Source organism: Andrographis paniculata, unplaced genomic scaffold (assembly GCF_009805555.1).
Source record: "Andrographis paniculata isolate CXL003 unplaced genomic scaffold, ASM980555v1 Contig37END, whole genome shotgun sequence".
In the NCBI taxonomy this organism is placed as follows: Eukaryota; Viridiplantae; Streptophyta; class Magnoliopsida; order Lamiales; family Acanthaceae; genus Andrographis; species Andrographis paniculata.
Genome location: NW_026137570.1, coordinates 3,688,092 through 3,705,933, shown reverse-complemented (window position 1 = coordinate 3,705,933; position 17,842 = coordinate 3,688,092). Strand labels below are relative to the sequence as shown.

The following is a 17,842-nucleotide window of genomic DNA, read 5'->3' as shown; positions in this document are numbered from 1 at the left end:
TTCTATTCTTGTGCATTTCATTTTATTTGTTTTTTTTAAAAAAAAAATTATTATACATTTTAATTACATTTTAAATTTTATAATTTATATTTTTTATAATTATTAATTAAATTACTTTATTTTAAATTATAATTATTTATATAATATAATAATTATTTTTATTAATGCGTTTTGTAATTATTTATTTATTATATTTTACTTAAATTTTTTTAATTACTGTCAATTTAAGATAAGTGGGAAGAACTATAAAATATTACTATTAAAATATTTATTTTTATTATTTTTAAAATATTAAAAAGGAAAAAAATTAATTTTAGTCTCAATATAAAAAAATTCATCAATTTTAGTCTCAATATAAACAATTTCAATCAATTTTGGTCCCATTATAAACAATTTTAATCAATTTTGATCTCACCGTTAAAAAATTAACGGAAATTGCTGACGTGGACATGACGGAGGTGACGTGGCAGTTGACCTGGAAAGTAGACGGCCAAGTACAATTATACACGGCCATGTTGTTACATGGTCATGTATATTTTAGTGTATAATTATACATGGTCATGTTGTTACACGGCCATATACAATTATAAATGGCCATTTACATTTCTATTTTAGTTTAAAATTTTATTTTTTTGTTATATTTAAAAAAAAACAAATTATTTTGAATTTAAAATAGTTGATATAGTTAAAATTAAAAAAAAAAAATCAATAGTAATTATAATATAATTAAAATTTATCAATTTTAATTGTAATATAAAAATTTATAAGATATATTCTTTTGAAATGTTTTATCTAAAATTTTATTATTCATAAAAAAAAAAAAAAAAAAAATCTCTTACAAACATCCAATTACACAAGTATTGACATGGATAGGATCAAATCCATGACATCTAATCTCAATTCAAGAGAAGTATCAACAAAGAAATTGAATAAACGAACCGACGGATAATTTGGAATCAATTGACGAATACTTCTCTCGAGCAAACATCTTCATGAATCCACACGAACTGTTTGAGGCTTGTGAATGCTTCTTCCATCTCTCACGTAAGCTGCATTTCGAAGGCTAAAAAATTAACCCTCTCGGTTAATTGAAATCACTCCAATGGATGGTTGGAATCTCTCCGAAAAGAAGGAAACTTCTTCAAAGTGGTAGTTACTTTTTCTGAAAAATGTATGGAATATGTTTTACAAGTAGAATATAAGAAATATATGCTAAGAAGACCTAATCTAATATGGGCCATACATCTAATCTAAAAATCAACAGCTCATAACCTCTAAACAAAATAATATCTTTGATGGGGTACGGGTCGCGATTGGTCCGCCGATATTCGAGTTCGGGTCACCCGATACCATGTCATCCTCTCCCTCTTCTGCTGCCTTGTCCTCAAGGCTAGGCTCCACCACAGTAGAAATATCATCGGCATGATCAAATAGACTCAAGTCGGCAACATTGAAGGTCGCGGTTCACGCCAAACTCTTTCGGAAGTACAATGCGGTAGACATTGTCGTTAATGCACTCCAATAAACGATATGGTCCAGCTCCATGAGGGGAAAGTTTCCCACACTGCAGCCCCGGGAAACGTTCTTTACGCAAGTGCACCCACACCCAATCGCCGGGTTCAAATATCACACGCTTCCTTCCTTAATTAGCATATCGTGCATATATCGCGGCCGCCTTGTCAATATTCTCCCGTACTTTGGCATGCAGCTCCTTAATTGATGTAGCACGATCCCTGCCACTAAAATTCAGATGCTCACTACTAGGTAGTGGCAGTAAATCCATAGGAGTTAAGGGGTTAAAACCATAAACAGCCTCAAATTGAGACAAATGAGTAGTAGAGCTAACACGTCTATTATAAGAAAATTCAACATGGGGAATACATTCTCCGGAGTGGGAAGAGGAGTATACATACCATGTGGCTTCAAAGTACTATTTGCCACTCTACAAGCAAGACACTTATCCACAAAAGAATCAACATGTTTACGCATATATGGCCAATAAAAATGAACACTAAGAACATCAAAAGTAGCATGTCTTCCAAAATGTCCAAGCATATGACTACCATGACTCTCCTCAATCAAAACATCCTTAATGCTATATATGGGAATGCACAACTTATCACCACGGAACAAATAGACATCATGCATATAATAATCATCAAACCATATTTTTCACATCTCCTAAATATATCACCAAAATCTACATCATGCTCATACAACTCACGGATATAGGCAAATCCAACCAAATGTGCACGAGTATGAATAAGTAAAACATACCTCCAAGAGAGTGCATCAGCAACTACGTTCTCCTTCCCTTGTTTATACTTAATAACATACGAAAATTATTCAATAAAGCTTACCCACCAGCATGACGCTTACTGAGTTGTTGTTGCCCACGGAAATGCTTAAGGGTCTCATGATCCGTGTGAATTACAAACTCCTTTGGCAAGTCTACAAAAGGAGGAGACAAGTGAGCAAATGAATCAAAATCTATCACAAGTATATCTTTTAGTAGAAGAATATAAAAGTAACTTCCCTCATCTTGGCTACTGTTTTGGCGAATTTCCTTGTTGAACTCTTTGAGACTAAGCAATATTTTGACTTCGTCTCCCCCCGAAGATTTCGCTGAAACTGTAGTGGCAGCCTGATAACTCCAAATAGGAGCATATCCTCCCTTGGCCAAGTCTTTACGGTTTTTCTTAGATTAGATTATTGCTTTCATTTACAGCTTTGTAGTGTAAATCTTTTCATGCTTTCGTAGTAGATAATGAATTATCATTCAGTTCTTCATCATAAATTCTTCCACCATTTTTACATACTTATATAAACTTCGAAATTAAAGAATTTCATTTCACTGGTTTAGAACTAAAGAATAATTGATTATTTAAGCCTTGTTATGCGCCAAAAGCGGTCTCAAGGTAGTTCAATGTAGTTAAGTACGCGGGAGCCTTATCGACCTGCTTAACTGCTGTAGCTCGCAGAGATTCCTAGTGACAGTAGGGTTTCTTTCTTATAATATCTTGAATCTGGGTGTCATTGAAGTCTTGTTGTAAATCCCTTAAGGTCAAAAATTCCAGTGTCATGAATTCCTTATATTCAGTTTATATAATTACAATACTTCCTTCTCACCGCTTTCGTAAATACATATAATTCTGATAACACAATTTCATCGCTCGTTCATTGCCTCAAGGGACATCTAGCCATTTAGTAACGCACAGTTCAGACACAACATCTCTCATTCACTCTCGGTCGCTCATCTATATATATTAATATATATGTATACATATAATGTGCCGCTCGCTCATGTCCCGTTCACTTGGTAACCGCCACTCACTCATGTCCCGTTCATCTGGTCCCCGCTTTCGCTCATGTCCCGATCATCTGGTTACCGCTGGCACTTCATCTTCCGCCTCCGCTTCGCTCACCACCGCTCATCCCATCTTAATCGCTTTCATTACCACTTTTTGTAGTCTAGTTATTGGATCCGCTGTAAGCGGATCCCTTTTCGCCTTCTCATCGCTTTTTCAAGATCTTCACCGTAGAAATTCATGACTTAAAATCCTTGTGTTCGACCTGGAAACTCACCAGTAAAAAGAGTATAAATAATTGTGATGACTACTCAGGGTCTACAACCACAAAAATTTCCATATCTGATCGTTTTCTATAAATTTCCACTCATTGATTTTCGAATATAAATTCCCTGTGAATTGTGTAAAATAAAACACATCTCTAGCCTTCATCACAACCCCCTTTTGTTTCACCACATCACACATAGATCTACGCAAGTATTCAGCATCACGACGTACGGGCTCGGGTGGTAGGGAAGAAATGCTCAGCTTCTTATCGTCCTTAGAAAATGATATTTGATTTTTATACCTATTGTACAAGACACGCCGATCAAATTGCCAAGGACGTCCTAAAAGAAGATGACATGCGGTCATGGGACACATGTCACAAAACACATCGCTGAATCCACTAATGTAAAACGTCACTCATGCTTGCTTATCCACACGAACAGCCCCTTTGTCACTCATCCAATATAAACTATATGGCTTCGGATGAGCGGTAGTATTTAAACACAACTTCTCTACCATATACGAACTAACAACATTAGTGCAGCTGCCCGAATCAACTATCATGGATATGGTACGCCCTGCTACCTTGCAATGACAATGGAACAAATTTTCTCGTTGTTCGTCTTCCCTACGGTTTGCATCTTCACGTGGTAGAGATGTCAAGGCTCGCATCACCACTAAACTTAAAGGATCCTAATCACAAACTTCCTCAACAACATCATCATTATCTTCAGCAACTACTACGTCATCACCATCTTTATCACCATCTTCATCATCTACATAACCTCATTTGTCATTCTCTAAAATCATAACAGTCCGCTTATTGGGACATTGGCCGGCATAGTGCCCTTGCCCATGGCACTTATAACATGTCACAATCTTCTCTTTTCTATGCCCCAACTCCTTTTCCTTGAACCTTACAGCAGCATCATCCTTTTTGTCTATTATTTTCGCCTTGTCTTTATCCACATTTTTATCAAAAGGCTTTGTGGAAACTACTCCCTTAGAACCGGTGGAAGAGACGAACGAAGTTACAAAGCTGGTTGGAAACTTCCTTCGATAGGAATGCCCGCTTGATGTTGGTCTCTTGAGCTGTTCCTCCCGTTTGATTGCCAAATCCACAGCTTCCCGAAGATAACGAAAACGGTGCAGCTCAACCGTATCGGCTATCTCACGCCTCAAACCCTTAATGAATCGAGCCTTTGTCAAGGATTCACTCTCATCAATGTCCAACCTCATCATCAAAATTTTCAGCTCCTTAAAATACTCTTCTACCGACTTCGAACCTTGTACCAATGATTGCAACTTAATATTCATATCCCGCTCATAACTATCCGGCACAAAGCGTCTCCTCATGATCTCCTTCAGTCGCGTCCAAGTATCAATTGGATTTCTTCGATGTCGCTCCCTATAACGTCTCTCCTTCTCCCACAAGTCAAGGCATAATCTCTGAACTCACAGATTGCCATGCGGAATTTCTTGCCTTCCGAATAATTGTGACAGTCGAACGCCATATCACACTTGGTTACCCAATCAAGGAACTTCTCTGCCCCGTCTAATCCTCCGAAAGTGGACAAGGTAATCTTAATGGTGGAGAGATCGTCATCCAACCTACTGCGCCGATGATGAGTTCGATCATTGAACAAGTAATTCGAACTGTTGCTATGGTGTGAGACCGACCTCATCGAAGGGCTCAAATCGCGGTGATGTGAAGATTCAGCCGCGGCTTGTTTTTCCCGAACAGCAGTAGCTACTCCAAAAGGGATCCCTGTTCGAGCATTCTCCAAAGATGACAGTCTATGATTGATATCATCTAACTTTTTATTCATGGTATACTCTACATGATCCCAAGTCGTTTTTTGTTGCATGGACAATGCTTTCTCCATATTAGCTTCCAATTGCTGCATATTAGACCCCAATAGTTCCTTCATTTGTTCAAAAGAAGCCATCCTGCACTCAAAAGACAAACTATATATGTATATCGAAACGTTAGTATCCTCACTCTCCCTCACAACACTCAAAAGGAAAAATCAGAAACAACCACGATCATGAAAGGGAAGAAACGAGCGCAATTACCTCAAAACAGAACGTAGGAATCCTTCAAATGCAATATTCAAGAGAAGCATGAAATACAAACGCTTGAACTAGGGGAACAAAACTAGAAGATTCGACCCCAAACTATAAACGCAGAATGTCAAATAAAGGTTGATACAAATTTTTTTCCTCAATTAAGCAACTAGTCGAAATCAAAATCCTAACGCACCAGGTGAATAAGAATCATCAACAACCTCTCAACACACTCAAGAGACAAACCTGGTGAAACAACTCCCACAACACGGACTAGGAACCCTCAAAATACAACATGACTACTACAAGAATATTAATCGATGCACTGTAATAGAATACTAAGGTGTGCTGCTCAATTTTTTTTTTGTTTCTGTTTTCTTTTTTTTTATGCTCTAGGCTTTTAATTGATGTTAATTGATGTTTAGAGCATGCCTTTTTAAAAATTGGATTACCATATTGGCTCTTTCAATGCAATTTTGCCACACCTTTTAACAAAACAGAGGATAGTGCATAACAGTCAACTTCAAACGCAAGTTGAGAGGGCTATTCACGTCCAAATGTCATGATTCCAAAACTTAAAATCAAATTCAAGTAGTTATCTAACAGAGAAAACAAAAATCACTCAGAAAATCCTAGCCAATCAAGAGCAGTTAATAAAACAAACCGACTGCTCAAAACAGAAAAACAGAAAGTTCAACCCCAAAATTTTGTATTAACCGATCTCTGTATTCCAGGAATTTTTTGACGATTTTGAGATCGAATCACTGAAAAGAAGTTCTCTATGTATAGAAAATTTGATGCCAATTCCGAAACCTCCTCACAATCTAGAATCGGAGTTCGTATGCAAAAGTTACGGCCAAAATACGATCAACCAACAAAACTCACAAATTTCACTCGATTCACACCCAAATCACTCAATTCCTAGATCACCTTAATGCGATTAGACTCCAATTCAACTATATTGATTAATCAAGGCCTAAGAACTCTTAGAAAACTACGAACAAGGCTTGCTAGTGGCTAAAAATTACTACTAGTTGTGTTTTTTATATCAAATTCAAGAACACTACTTACATTTGACAACTAGCAATCGATTGGAACTAGCATTCATTTCCAACAATTAACAACCATTTTTCAATAAAAAATTCAAAAAATCTTCATCACGGACTGAAATTTATAGATTTCCAAACAAAATATGATATCAAAAATAGATTGGAAAAAAAAAACGGATTTGATCAAAAACGATTGGATCAAAAAAGGTATTGAGACATATGATCGAACACATTGAGATCAACTCGAAGCAAGTATGATAACCGCTCTGATACCAAATTTTTATGACATGGATATGATCAAATCCATGACATATAATCTCAATTCAAGAGAAGTATCAACAACGAAATTGAATAAACGAACCGGCGGATAATTTGGAATCAATCCACGAATACTTCTCTCAAGCAAACACCTTCATGAATCCACACGAACTATTTGGGGCTTGTGAATGCTTCTTCCATCTCTCACGTAAGCTGCATTCCGAAGGCTAAAAAAATTAACCATCTCGGTTGATTGGAATTACTCCAATGGATGGTTGAAATCTCTCCGAAAAGAAGAAAACTTCTTCAAAGTGGTAGTTACTTTTTTCTGAAAAATGTATGTAATATGTTTTACAAATAGAATATAAGGAATATATGCTAAGAAGACGTAATTTAATCTGGGCCATATATCTAATCTAAAAATCAACGGCTCACAACCTCTAAACAAAATAATATCTTTGATCGGGTACGGGTCGCGATTGGTCCGCCGATATTCGGGTTCAGGTCACCCGATACCATGTCAACTATTTTTTAATTTTGTATATTATAGTAGTATTAAAAATTAATTTATTATTTCAATACATTAATTGGATGTTTGTAAAAGAAATTTTTTTTCTAAATAGTAGAATTTTAGACATAATCTTCCAAAAGAACATACTCAATAAATACTTATATTTGAACTAAAATTGATATATTTTAAATATATTATGATTATTATTGATTTTTTTTCCATTTTTAACTATATCAACTACTCTAAATTCAAAAAACAAAAAAATTAAAAAATAAAATATAACAAAAAATTAAAATTTTAGACCGAAACATAAAGGTATTGTAGAATTATACATGGTCATGTAACAACATGATCATATATAATTATACATTGAAATATACATCGTTATGTAACAACATGGCCGTGTATAATTGTAAATGACCGTATAAGAACATGATCATGTATAATTATATATTGAAATATACATGGCCATATAACAACATGACTGTGTATAATTGTACATGGTCGTGTAACAACATGGTCATGTATAATTATACACTAAAATATACATGGTCATGTAACAACATGACCGTGTATAATTGTACATAACCGTGTACTTTCCAGGTCAACTGTCACGTCACCTCCGTCATGTCATCGGCAATTTTCGTTAGTTTTTTAACGCTGAGACCAAAATTGATTAAAATTGTTTATAATGAGACTAAAATTGAATGAAATTGTTTATATTTGGACTAAAATTGATGAGTTTTTTATATTGGGACTAAAAAATTGACAAATTTTAATTATATTGGGACCAAAATTGATGAATTTTTATATTAAAAATTGATAATTTATCAATTTTGATTATATTAGGACCAAAATTAATTCTTTCTGGATTAAAAATTATATTTATATTTTATTTTTAAGCGTGGCATGCAGAAAGAATAAATTCTTGCTTCCACTGAAGCCCCAAAACCCTACATCAGACGCCGGCCTCATCTTCTTCTTCGTCAACCCTTCAATCTACTTCAATCTGGCAATCTATCCCAGGAATTCACAAAACTAGGGCATTTGAACAAGATTTGGTAAGACGCTGGAACGTCTCCCCTGCCATTTTCTTCATTTTCTGTTTGCTTTCCATATTGTTTATCAGTTGGGTGGTCTTGTTCTACTTCTGGTGCATTTTATTTTTGTTAATTTCTACCTTTGTCGCTTCATTTTGAGTTGCAATTCGTTTAAACTGAGGAGTAGAGTTGAAATTAGTGCTGTGATTGTTTCATTTCTTGTTTGTGAGATTGCAATCTTTTCATATCTTCCTGATAGGCAATGGATTCCCGGGAGCTTACGCCGGAGGAACTCGAAAAGAAGAAGAAAAAAGAAGAGAAGGTTCGTTTTTTAATATCTTGTTTCGGCTTTTTCTGTTGTTAACTGTAAGTGCGAATTGAAATGATTCTAATTGGGATCGGTATTCATGTTGTTTGTTTTCGTCCTAATGTTTCCATTTCACGAATAATATTGCTATACAGATATAGTTTCGGACAGGAAACTAGAATGAGCAATGGGCAGTTCATTTCTATTTAATTGATTAACCATGGATCAAATGTAGACTATTGGGCTTTACTCTGTGAAAACAATAGTTGTGTTTTTGGAAATATTTTGAGCATTTTGGGAATAGTTAAATTTGAATCCAAATAGGTTTATGCTGGCGTAAGTGTTTAATGTGGTATTTTGAATCTAAAATTATTTTAGATGTAATCATTTAAATGGGAAATAGGTGTCTGGTGTGCGATAAAATTTGATAAATAGTGTGAAAATGCGAAAATGGCGGGGAGGATACATAGCTGATGTTATGTTTTGAATGGAAAATAATTTTTAAATGTATAATTTTAAATGAAAAATAGATGTTTGATGTGATTTATTTAATTACTTAGTTGTTAGAAATAGATGAATATTGCAAAAATGTGAGAATGAGTGCAAGTGTTATTCAATTTTTAAGATACATGAGTCGTTTTTGTAGATGCTATGGTTCTGTTCCTTCTCTCTACTCTTAGTTTCTTTATATTTTTTTTGCATTCAGTTTTAATGACACTGTTTTTGCTGTAAAATTTTAAATCTAGACTTTTGCATTAAATTACAGGCCAGAGAAAAGGAGTTGAAGAAACAAAAGGCAGCACAAAAAGCAGCAGCAGCTAAAATTCAGGTGTTCGTTGATGATATTTGCAGTCATGAAAGTCATGACTATCATAATTTTAAAGATAATTATGGTGATGTTTCTTTCCACCTCTAACTGCTGGCAACTTTAGGCACAGCAACCACAAAATGCTTCGAAATCAGAGAAGAAAAAGAGTTCAAAGAGGGAATCGGAGGAGGATAACCCTGAGGATTATGTAGACCCTGTAACACCCTTGGGTGAAAAGAAGAAGCTTTCTCGTCAGATGGCAAAGACTTACAATCCCAGTGCTGTTGAGAATTCGTATGCTCTATTTATCCATTTTCTTGTATATATCATGAAATGCTTCCTTTTCATCTCTGTGCTTCGTATCTTACATAGGTGGTATGAATGGTGGGAGAAGTCTAAATTCTTTGAGGCAGATGCAAAAAGCTCCAAACCACCTTTTGTAATTGTGAGTCCTTAACAACTGGTAACTGTTGAAAAATAGTGTTAGGTCTATGTATGAAAACCTATAGGTAAACATTTCATGTGTTACCCATGCATTTACATACTTCTATAATTGTGTTTTTCATGTTTTCATGTTCGGTATATTGTGTCATTTGGTGATTTTGAAATTGTTCTGCTAATGGGTATTATGTGTTTAATAAGCTGTTCTAGCTTACATCGATCATATATAAATTGTTTATGAATTGGGTTGCAATGCAAAATCTTTCCTGAAATCCATTGGAAATGATGGATAAAGAGCAGTGTTTCATGGTATTAAATCCACAATCAATACTAATGAGTTTCATGTATGGAAGTATCTGCAAACATATATCCAATCTTAACATTGGAATGTTACTCGGAAATAGGCAATGGATGAAAATGGAAATATGAAGCAGATATAGCTATTTACGTATTGATGTTTCAATGTTGACTGTAAAGAAGCAGAAAATTTGTCAATAGTGTAGTGCTGCTAGTTTTCATAATGCAGTAACATTTTGATAGTTTATTATAAATATGATCTGTATGTTGTTTGAATTGCATGGGAGTGTGAATTTTCTTCCTCGTGTAAATCGTAAAGGTTGCTTGTATATGTTTTTATCGTCTGATGGTATTGTTGTGAATTCATATTGGATCAATTTATAATTGTACTTACTGAAGTAATGGAGAGGCTTCAAGACCTTCAATTAAATACTGAACTAGTGTGTGCTCCATTTTCTCCTTGAAAATGCAGGTTTTGCCCCCTCCAAATGTTACTGGAGCCCTACATATAGGCCATGCCCTTACTGCTGCAATTGAGGTTTGTGTTGAAATATGACAAGCTTTTTGTAGACTTTTCCCCAATTACAGCTTTATTTGATTTTTTCTCACTAATTCCCTTCAGGATACAATTATTCGCTGGAGGAGAATGTCTGGATACAATGCGTTATGGGTGCCTGGAATGGATCATGCTGGAATTGCAACACAGGTTGTCTTTTAGTGTTGTTGGTTTATTGTTTTATATTAGTGATTCCTGGGCAGGAATGCTTGTGTTTTCCTTGAAAACTGTGATGCATATGTAGCATAGTGTCATTTTTTGTTAGATATGAACTCTGACCAGGTGTTATTTTTGAATACTTTTACCATTTTTCTGTTGCCACCATGGATTCTATTGGTTTAGTCAGGTTTATAAATAACTCCATGCGATGCCTAAGTTGACATTGAGATTGTAAATTTACATCTATTTATAGAAATTCAGCAATAGCCTAAAGCTCTATTATAGTTATAGGGAACTTTTTTGTACCTTAAATGTACATGTACCTGTAACATTCAAAAACTCCGAATGTCCTACAAATTGAAGTTTTAATTCATTTTGCTTGCTAAAGAATATCAGACCTTCAAATGGAAATCCAATACTAGGCTATATTATTATTGTAACAACTTATAAACAACTTTGATGTGCCTTAAATAGTTTAATGTAGCTACAAGGTTTTTTAGATTGCCGTAGCTGTAATTTTTATTCTTATTTTTATTTCTTTGGCTATAGCTGTAATTTATGAGTGGTTTGCTGTTGTTGATTATCCAGGTTGTTGTGGAGAAGAAAATAATGAGGGAATTGAAATTGACAAGGCATGATGTAGGTCGTGAAAACTTTGTGGCACAAGTAAGTTTGATAAGCTGGATATTGTTTGTTTTCTGAATCACACTAGTTTTGATTCAGTATATCATTTAACTGGTTTTACCACAAGTTACCAAGAAGATGATATTGCATTCAATTATACATCTTTCTGACACAGTTATTATAGTTTATGTACTTGCAACTGCTCACCTGCTGAAGTGGTTATAGGTTTGGAAATGGAAAGAGGAGTATGGGGGCACCATATTGAAACAACTTCGACGCTTGGGAGCATCACTGGATTGGTCACGTGAGGTGATGATAGGGTTGTCACTTCTTTAATTTTATAGATAAATGTTTGAGTTCTGTTCTAAATGTACTGATAAATCGGGTGCTCATTATCCATGATTTTCTTCTTTATAGTGCTTTACCATGGATGAGAAGAGATCTGTAGCTGTGAATGAGGCTTTTGTAAGGCTTCACAAGCAAGGCCTTATATATAGGTACTTCAGAATCCATCATGAATTTTCAGTTTTCTTGTATTTATTTTCTTGTCCATTGTGGAATCTTAGTTAGGAATTCTGTTTGGATTCTGGACTTGGATATTCTTAGCTAATGTTTGAAAGTGTGGATGATTGTTTGCTGAATCTTTTTAATACTTAAAATAATGTTTCTTTATCAACTTTTGGTCAAACATGGTCAACTAAATGATTGGCTTGCTGCCTGAGTCCAATTTTTCTATTTTGTCTGGGGTTATTTGGCACCTTTTCGTGTAATGGAGATACAGTATATGATTGCTTTTGAATTAATTTTTTCCTTTTTATTGATCAATAGCTGTCTGATATTTTTTTATGTTTCCCTTAGGGATTTGCGTCTGGTGAATTGGGATTGTGTACTGAGAACAGCAATATCTGATATTGAGGTATGTTAGAGTTGTTCTACTTCATCTGTTGGTATGCATCTGCACAAGGATATCCTGAGTTTCTGTGTGTTCGCTTGCATTTTTAGGTAGACTATATAGAAATCAAAGAGAGAACACCATTGCGCGTTCCTGGATATGACACCCCAGTTGAGTTTGGAGTGCTGACATCATTTGCTTATCCCTTGGAAGGAGGCTTGGGTGAGATTGTTGTGGCCACTACTCGAGTGGAAACAATGCTGGGTGATACTGCCGTTGCCGTACATCCAGAAGATCCTAGATACAGTCATCTTCATGGGAAATTTGTTGTTCATCCTTTTAATGGAAGGAAACTTCCTATAGTTTGTGATGCAGTGCTTGTGGATATGAACTTCGGGACTGGTGCTGTTAAGGTAAAAGAATCTTTGGTGCTAAGGTGCTGACTTTCTGCATGTATAATTCCTTTTTGAAGGAAGCTGATTCGAATGAACCATAAATGTTTTGCAGATAACTCCAGCCCATGATCCTAATGATTTTGAGGTTGGAAGGCGCCACAATCTTGATTTTATCAATGTGTTTACTGATGATGGAAAAATAAATAGCAATGGTGGTTCAGATTTTGAAGGGATGCCACGCTTTAAAGCTCGTGTGACTATTATTGAAGCTTTGAAGGAAAAGGTATTCTTTGTATTTTTTTATTATAGATATTTTGAGCGTAGCGTTTCCATTGTAAGCTTGATACAATTAGACTAGTTAAACTGCAATGTTGTTGACGAGATTTTATAAGCTTATCATTTTATATTCCTTTCAGAAAAGATTAAACTTGGTCCTAGTAGCTAGTGTTTTTCATGCAATTCTCTTACTGCGGGGACAGACATTCACTCTGTCCAAGGATTTTGATTCATCTCTATCATAATTATAATTACTTTTACTGTGCTTTGTATTTAAGGGACTCTACCGAGGTGATAAAAACAATGAAATGCGCCTTGGGGTTTGTTCAAGAAGCAATGATGTTATAGAGCCTCTCATAAAGCCACAGTGGTATGTAAACTGCAAAAACATGGCACAACAAAGTCTTGATGCTGTCATAGATGCCACAAATCCTAAGATGGAAATCATACCCAAACAATATGTTGCTGATTGGAAGAGGTATTTAACAATGAATGATATGCACTGCCCTTTCCTATTAAATCTGATATGATCAGCATTGTCTTCACTTGTGTATGGTCAAATATTTAAATACGCTGATAGAATTTTCATCATTTCAGTTCCTATAATGTTAAACTTGATAAATGCCTTGTGCATGGCAGATGGCTTGAGAACATTCGTGATTGGTGCATTTCAAGGCAGCTTTGGTGGGGTCACCGTATTCCGGCATGGTATGCAGTTCTGGAGGAGGATGAGCTGAAAGAACTTGGGGCATACAATGATCACTGGGTGGTTGCCAGGAATGAAGAAGAGGCTCAGAAGGAGGCAAGCAGATTATATTCTGGAAAGAAGTTTCAGCTTTTCCAAGATCCAGACGTTCTGGATACATGGTTTTCCTCTGGCCTTTTCCCATTATCAGTGTTGGGCTGGCCAGATAATACAGACGATCTCAGGGCTTTCTATCCTACATCCGTACTTGAAACTGGCCATGACATCCTCTTTTTCTGGGTTGCGCGGATGGTGATGTTGGGTATAACGCTCGGAGGCGATGTACCTTTCAGCAAGGTGTGCAACACTAGTCTTGAAATGCTTAATTATGGCTTTCTAATCTTCTCTTGCTTGCAATATTTATATCTTTTGGCATGAACTTTCAAGATTGATGTTCGCAGCTGGGTTAATTCTATATAAAAAATTGAAAATTTTGGGTAAGGCAGTCTCTGGATTTGACAGACATCCAAAGGCTACTCTATTTTTACATCAATCGAATTATGTGTCGTCTTTGTGTTACTACAAGATTGCAAATATCTTCACACTGTATTTTCAACTCTGCAGGTTTACTTACATCCTATGATTCGGGATGCACATGGACGCAAAATGTCCAAGTCATTAGGTAACGTCATTGATCCACTAGAAGTTATAAAAGGAGTAACCCTTGAAAATCTTCACAAAAGGCTGGAGGATGGCAACTTAGACCCAAATGAGCTTAAAACTGCGAAGGAAGGGCAAAAGAAGGATTTTCCAAAGGGTATTCCGGAATGTGGAGCTGATGCTTTGCGTTTTGCTCTTGTTTCGTATACAGCTCAGGTGAACACATTTTCTTATCCCTCTCTATGTGCTTCTTCATTCTGTTTTAAGTTTGTTCTTAATATCCCATTGTTTCAGTCGGATAAAATAAATCTGGACATCCAAAGGGTGGTTGGATATCGCCAATGGTGCAATAAGCTGTGGAATGCTATTCGATTTGCCATGACCAAACTCGGAGACAATTATACACCGCCATCGGAGATTGATCTTGCTGCCATGCCTTCCAGCTGCAAATGGATATTATCGGTTCTAAACAAAGCTATATCAAAAACGGTGGTATCATTAGATGCCTATGAATTTTCTGATGCAGCCACTGCCTTATATTCTTGGTGGCAGTTTCAATTGTGTGATGTGTTTATTGAAGTAATTAAACCATATTTTTCTGGCAATAACCCAAACTTAGAGTCAGAAAGAAGGTTTGCCCAGGATACCTTGTGGCTGTGTTTGGATTACGGGTTGCGGTTACTTCATCCTTTTATGCCATTTGTCACTGAGGAATTGTGGCAGCGTCTTCCTTCTAAGAAAGATTCTGTGAGGAAAGAATCTATTGTGGTATCCGAATATCCAGCCGTTGTAGAGGTAATCTCCACACCTTTTTATGAAAGGATTTTTGGATGCTCAGAAATTACCGTATGCACTACCAATTATGCTTTTGGCCTGCCACTATTTTAACATAAAGTAGATAACATGGACATTCCAGCTTCTAAAACATGAATTCCATTGGTGTTACTTGACGTTGAAGTTAACGTATCTGCTACCCCATCAAGTTATTATTTCAACTTTAATGTGTTTAACAGTGTTGATACGAGAAATTGTGATCAATAATTCTTCAATTGCTTCACTTACTGTGATCTATTTAGTTGTTATTAGTTTAGGTGGTTATAAATTTAGCAGCACTGCAATAATCATTATTTGGTTTTCTCTGGAATTCAAGAGTGGTTCACCATTTTTGTTCCCGGCTTTCATAAAGAAATTTAAACTCTGTCCTAGCTTTTTTAGGTGCTAGAATTGCGTTCTCATTTCTTTATGTAGCAGCTGTGGTTATTTGTTAACATTGCGAATATTGTGGTGATACTTGGCATACGACTTAATCTAATAGTCAAATCATATTAAGGTTTTTGCTCATGATCAAACTCACCCAATGCTCAATCCTTCCTCTACAGAGCTGGACTAATGCTGATGTGGAGTTGGAGATGGATATCGTTGAATCGGTGGTGAAATCACTGAGGTCTCTTCGATCACAGTTAGAACCAAATGAGAGGCATGAAAGGTAACATGGAGAATTTCATTTAATTCTCTGCATTTTGTATAAATAATAAAATTATAATCCTTTTGTCCCAATATTTTTCCTATATTTATTTTTGACATGATTTTATAGATGATATAATTTGATAGTTTTTTTGTTTTTGACCCTTGCTTTTTACTTGAAATGATTTTATAAATTGAATTTAGAAAGATAGAAAATAAACAAAATTGGATGTAGATGAAAGAAAGTTGCAAAAGTTTTAGGACATCCTGAATTAGAAATACTAGCAAAAAATTTGGAACCGAATGAGTATAAGGTTAACCTGGTGTAGATCCCTAATCTATATCCGTCAATTGTTCTTGAATTTTCAGTTATCTCATTAAATGGATGGATCACATCTGTGACTTAGAAAATAGTTTCTTTCAGTGTTTTAAATTGTGGAAATTTTGTTGTTAGTCATTTGGAATTACGAAAGTGTACCGAGTGAAATAGTTTATTAATTTTCAAATATTCTGTAAGAAAAATAGTACTCCCCCTGTCCAAAACTATATCCATTTCCTTTACAAAGACGAGTATATACGTTTTTATTGGAACATACAGAGTAAAGCATCCCTAAAGTTTTAGTTGAAGTATATTATGTAAATAGCTTTTCAGAGGCTTGTTCGTAATTGTTTAACAAGCCTTTAAAGTTTAATTTCCTGATTTGTTTGTCAGGCGAGCTGCTTTTGTTCGATGCCGCACACATGAAGCACGCGATACTGTAAAAAAACATGAACTCGAGATCACTACTCTCGCCACTTTATCGTCTCTGAGTGTATAAAATTCTTTTCCCTTTTACCTTTTTATCTATTCTCTAATATTCCTTCTCAGGGCTTTCATCATTTTATTTATCCATAATGTGATTATTTTCAGGTATTAACGGAGGGCGATGATGCTCCAGCCGGGTGTAAGGTAGATGTCGTGAATGAAGCCCTTCAGGTTTTCCTCAAACAAAAAGGAAACATCAACGTGGAAGCCGAACTTGAAAAACTCAAGAAGAAAATGGAGGATGTTCAAAAGTGAGAAAATAGTCGAAGCTTGCTACTTGTTTCTTTTTGGATACAGTTTTTTTTTTTCAATTAATGATGGATATGTTTGGTACAGGCAACACGAGACCTTGGTGAAGAAGACTAGCGCCCCCGGATACAAAGATAAAGTTCCGGCCCATATCCGAGACGTCGATGAAGCGAAGCTGGCGGCATTGCTTCAAGAAATCCTGTCATTCAAAGAAGCTAGTGAGCTTTTACAGCGTGAAAAATGACATGTTTATTGCCTGCCTGCCTGCCTGGTTTTTTGCTGTTTTTGGATCATACCCTGTTAATTTAATTAAGCTGATGATGCAATTACAATCACAATTGATTTTGTGGATTTGAATTTTGTTTAACGTTTGTTGTTATTTGATTGTTACATTTATCAGAATTTATTGATCTATATTTGAAGGGTTTTTCTTTTTTTTTTTTACAACGGTGATTTACTTGTGATGTTCGATGAGAATAAATAGTGTAATGCACAGAATAGAACAGAACAGAACAGACAGTCTTGGAGTCAGTTGAAAGCCCTCTGCGTTCTCCAGTGACCTTCCTTGTCCGGCGATTGCGATTTGGGATGTCCTTCCCTTCCCTTCCCTTCCCTGTTGATGCGCGAGCTGTTTTTTGATATTCCTACGATTTGGTTTGCTCGATTTATGGCTTATTGTATTATTACACTTGTAGTTAATTTCGTGAATTATGCGTTTGTTTGG

At 35.6% G+C, this 17,842-nt stretch overlaps 1 protein-coding gene across 1 annotated transcript; it reads left to right on the top strand.

Moving 5' to 3' along the window:
- The first annotated feature begins 8,382 nt into the window (after positions 1 to 8,382).
- LOC127250364 (valine--tRNA ligase, mitochondrial 1) lies at positions 8,383 to 17,534 on the top strand. Its single transcript, XM_051273607.1, has 21 exons — positions 8,383 to 8,521; positions 8,760 to 8,822; positions 9,574 to 9,636; positions 9,740 to 9,909; positions 9,988 to 10,060; positions 10,826 to 10,891; positions 10,976 to 11,059; positions 11,657 to 11,734; positions 11,918 to 12,001; positions 12,110 to 12,189; positions 12,551 to 12,608; positions 12,695 to 12,997; positions 13,092 to 13,262; positions 13,534 to 13,733; positions 13,895 to 14,297; positions 14,565 to 14,816; positions 14,895 to 15,395; positions 15,980 to 16,086; positions 16,777 to 16,876; positions 16,975 to 17,120; positions 17,206 to 17,534. The coding sequence occupies exons 2-21, from the start codon at positions 8,763 to 8,765 to the stop codon at positions 17,360 to 17,362; spliced, it is 3,156 nt and encodes a 1,051-aa protein (XP_051129564.1). The 5' UTR covers positions 8,383 to 8,521; positions 8,760 to 8,762; the 3' UTR covers positions 17,363 to 17,534.
- The last annotated feature ends 308 nt before the right edge of the window (positions 17,535 to 17,842 follow it).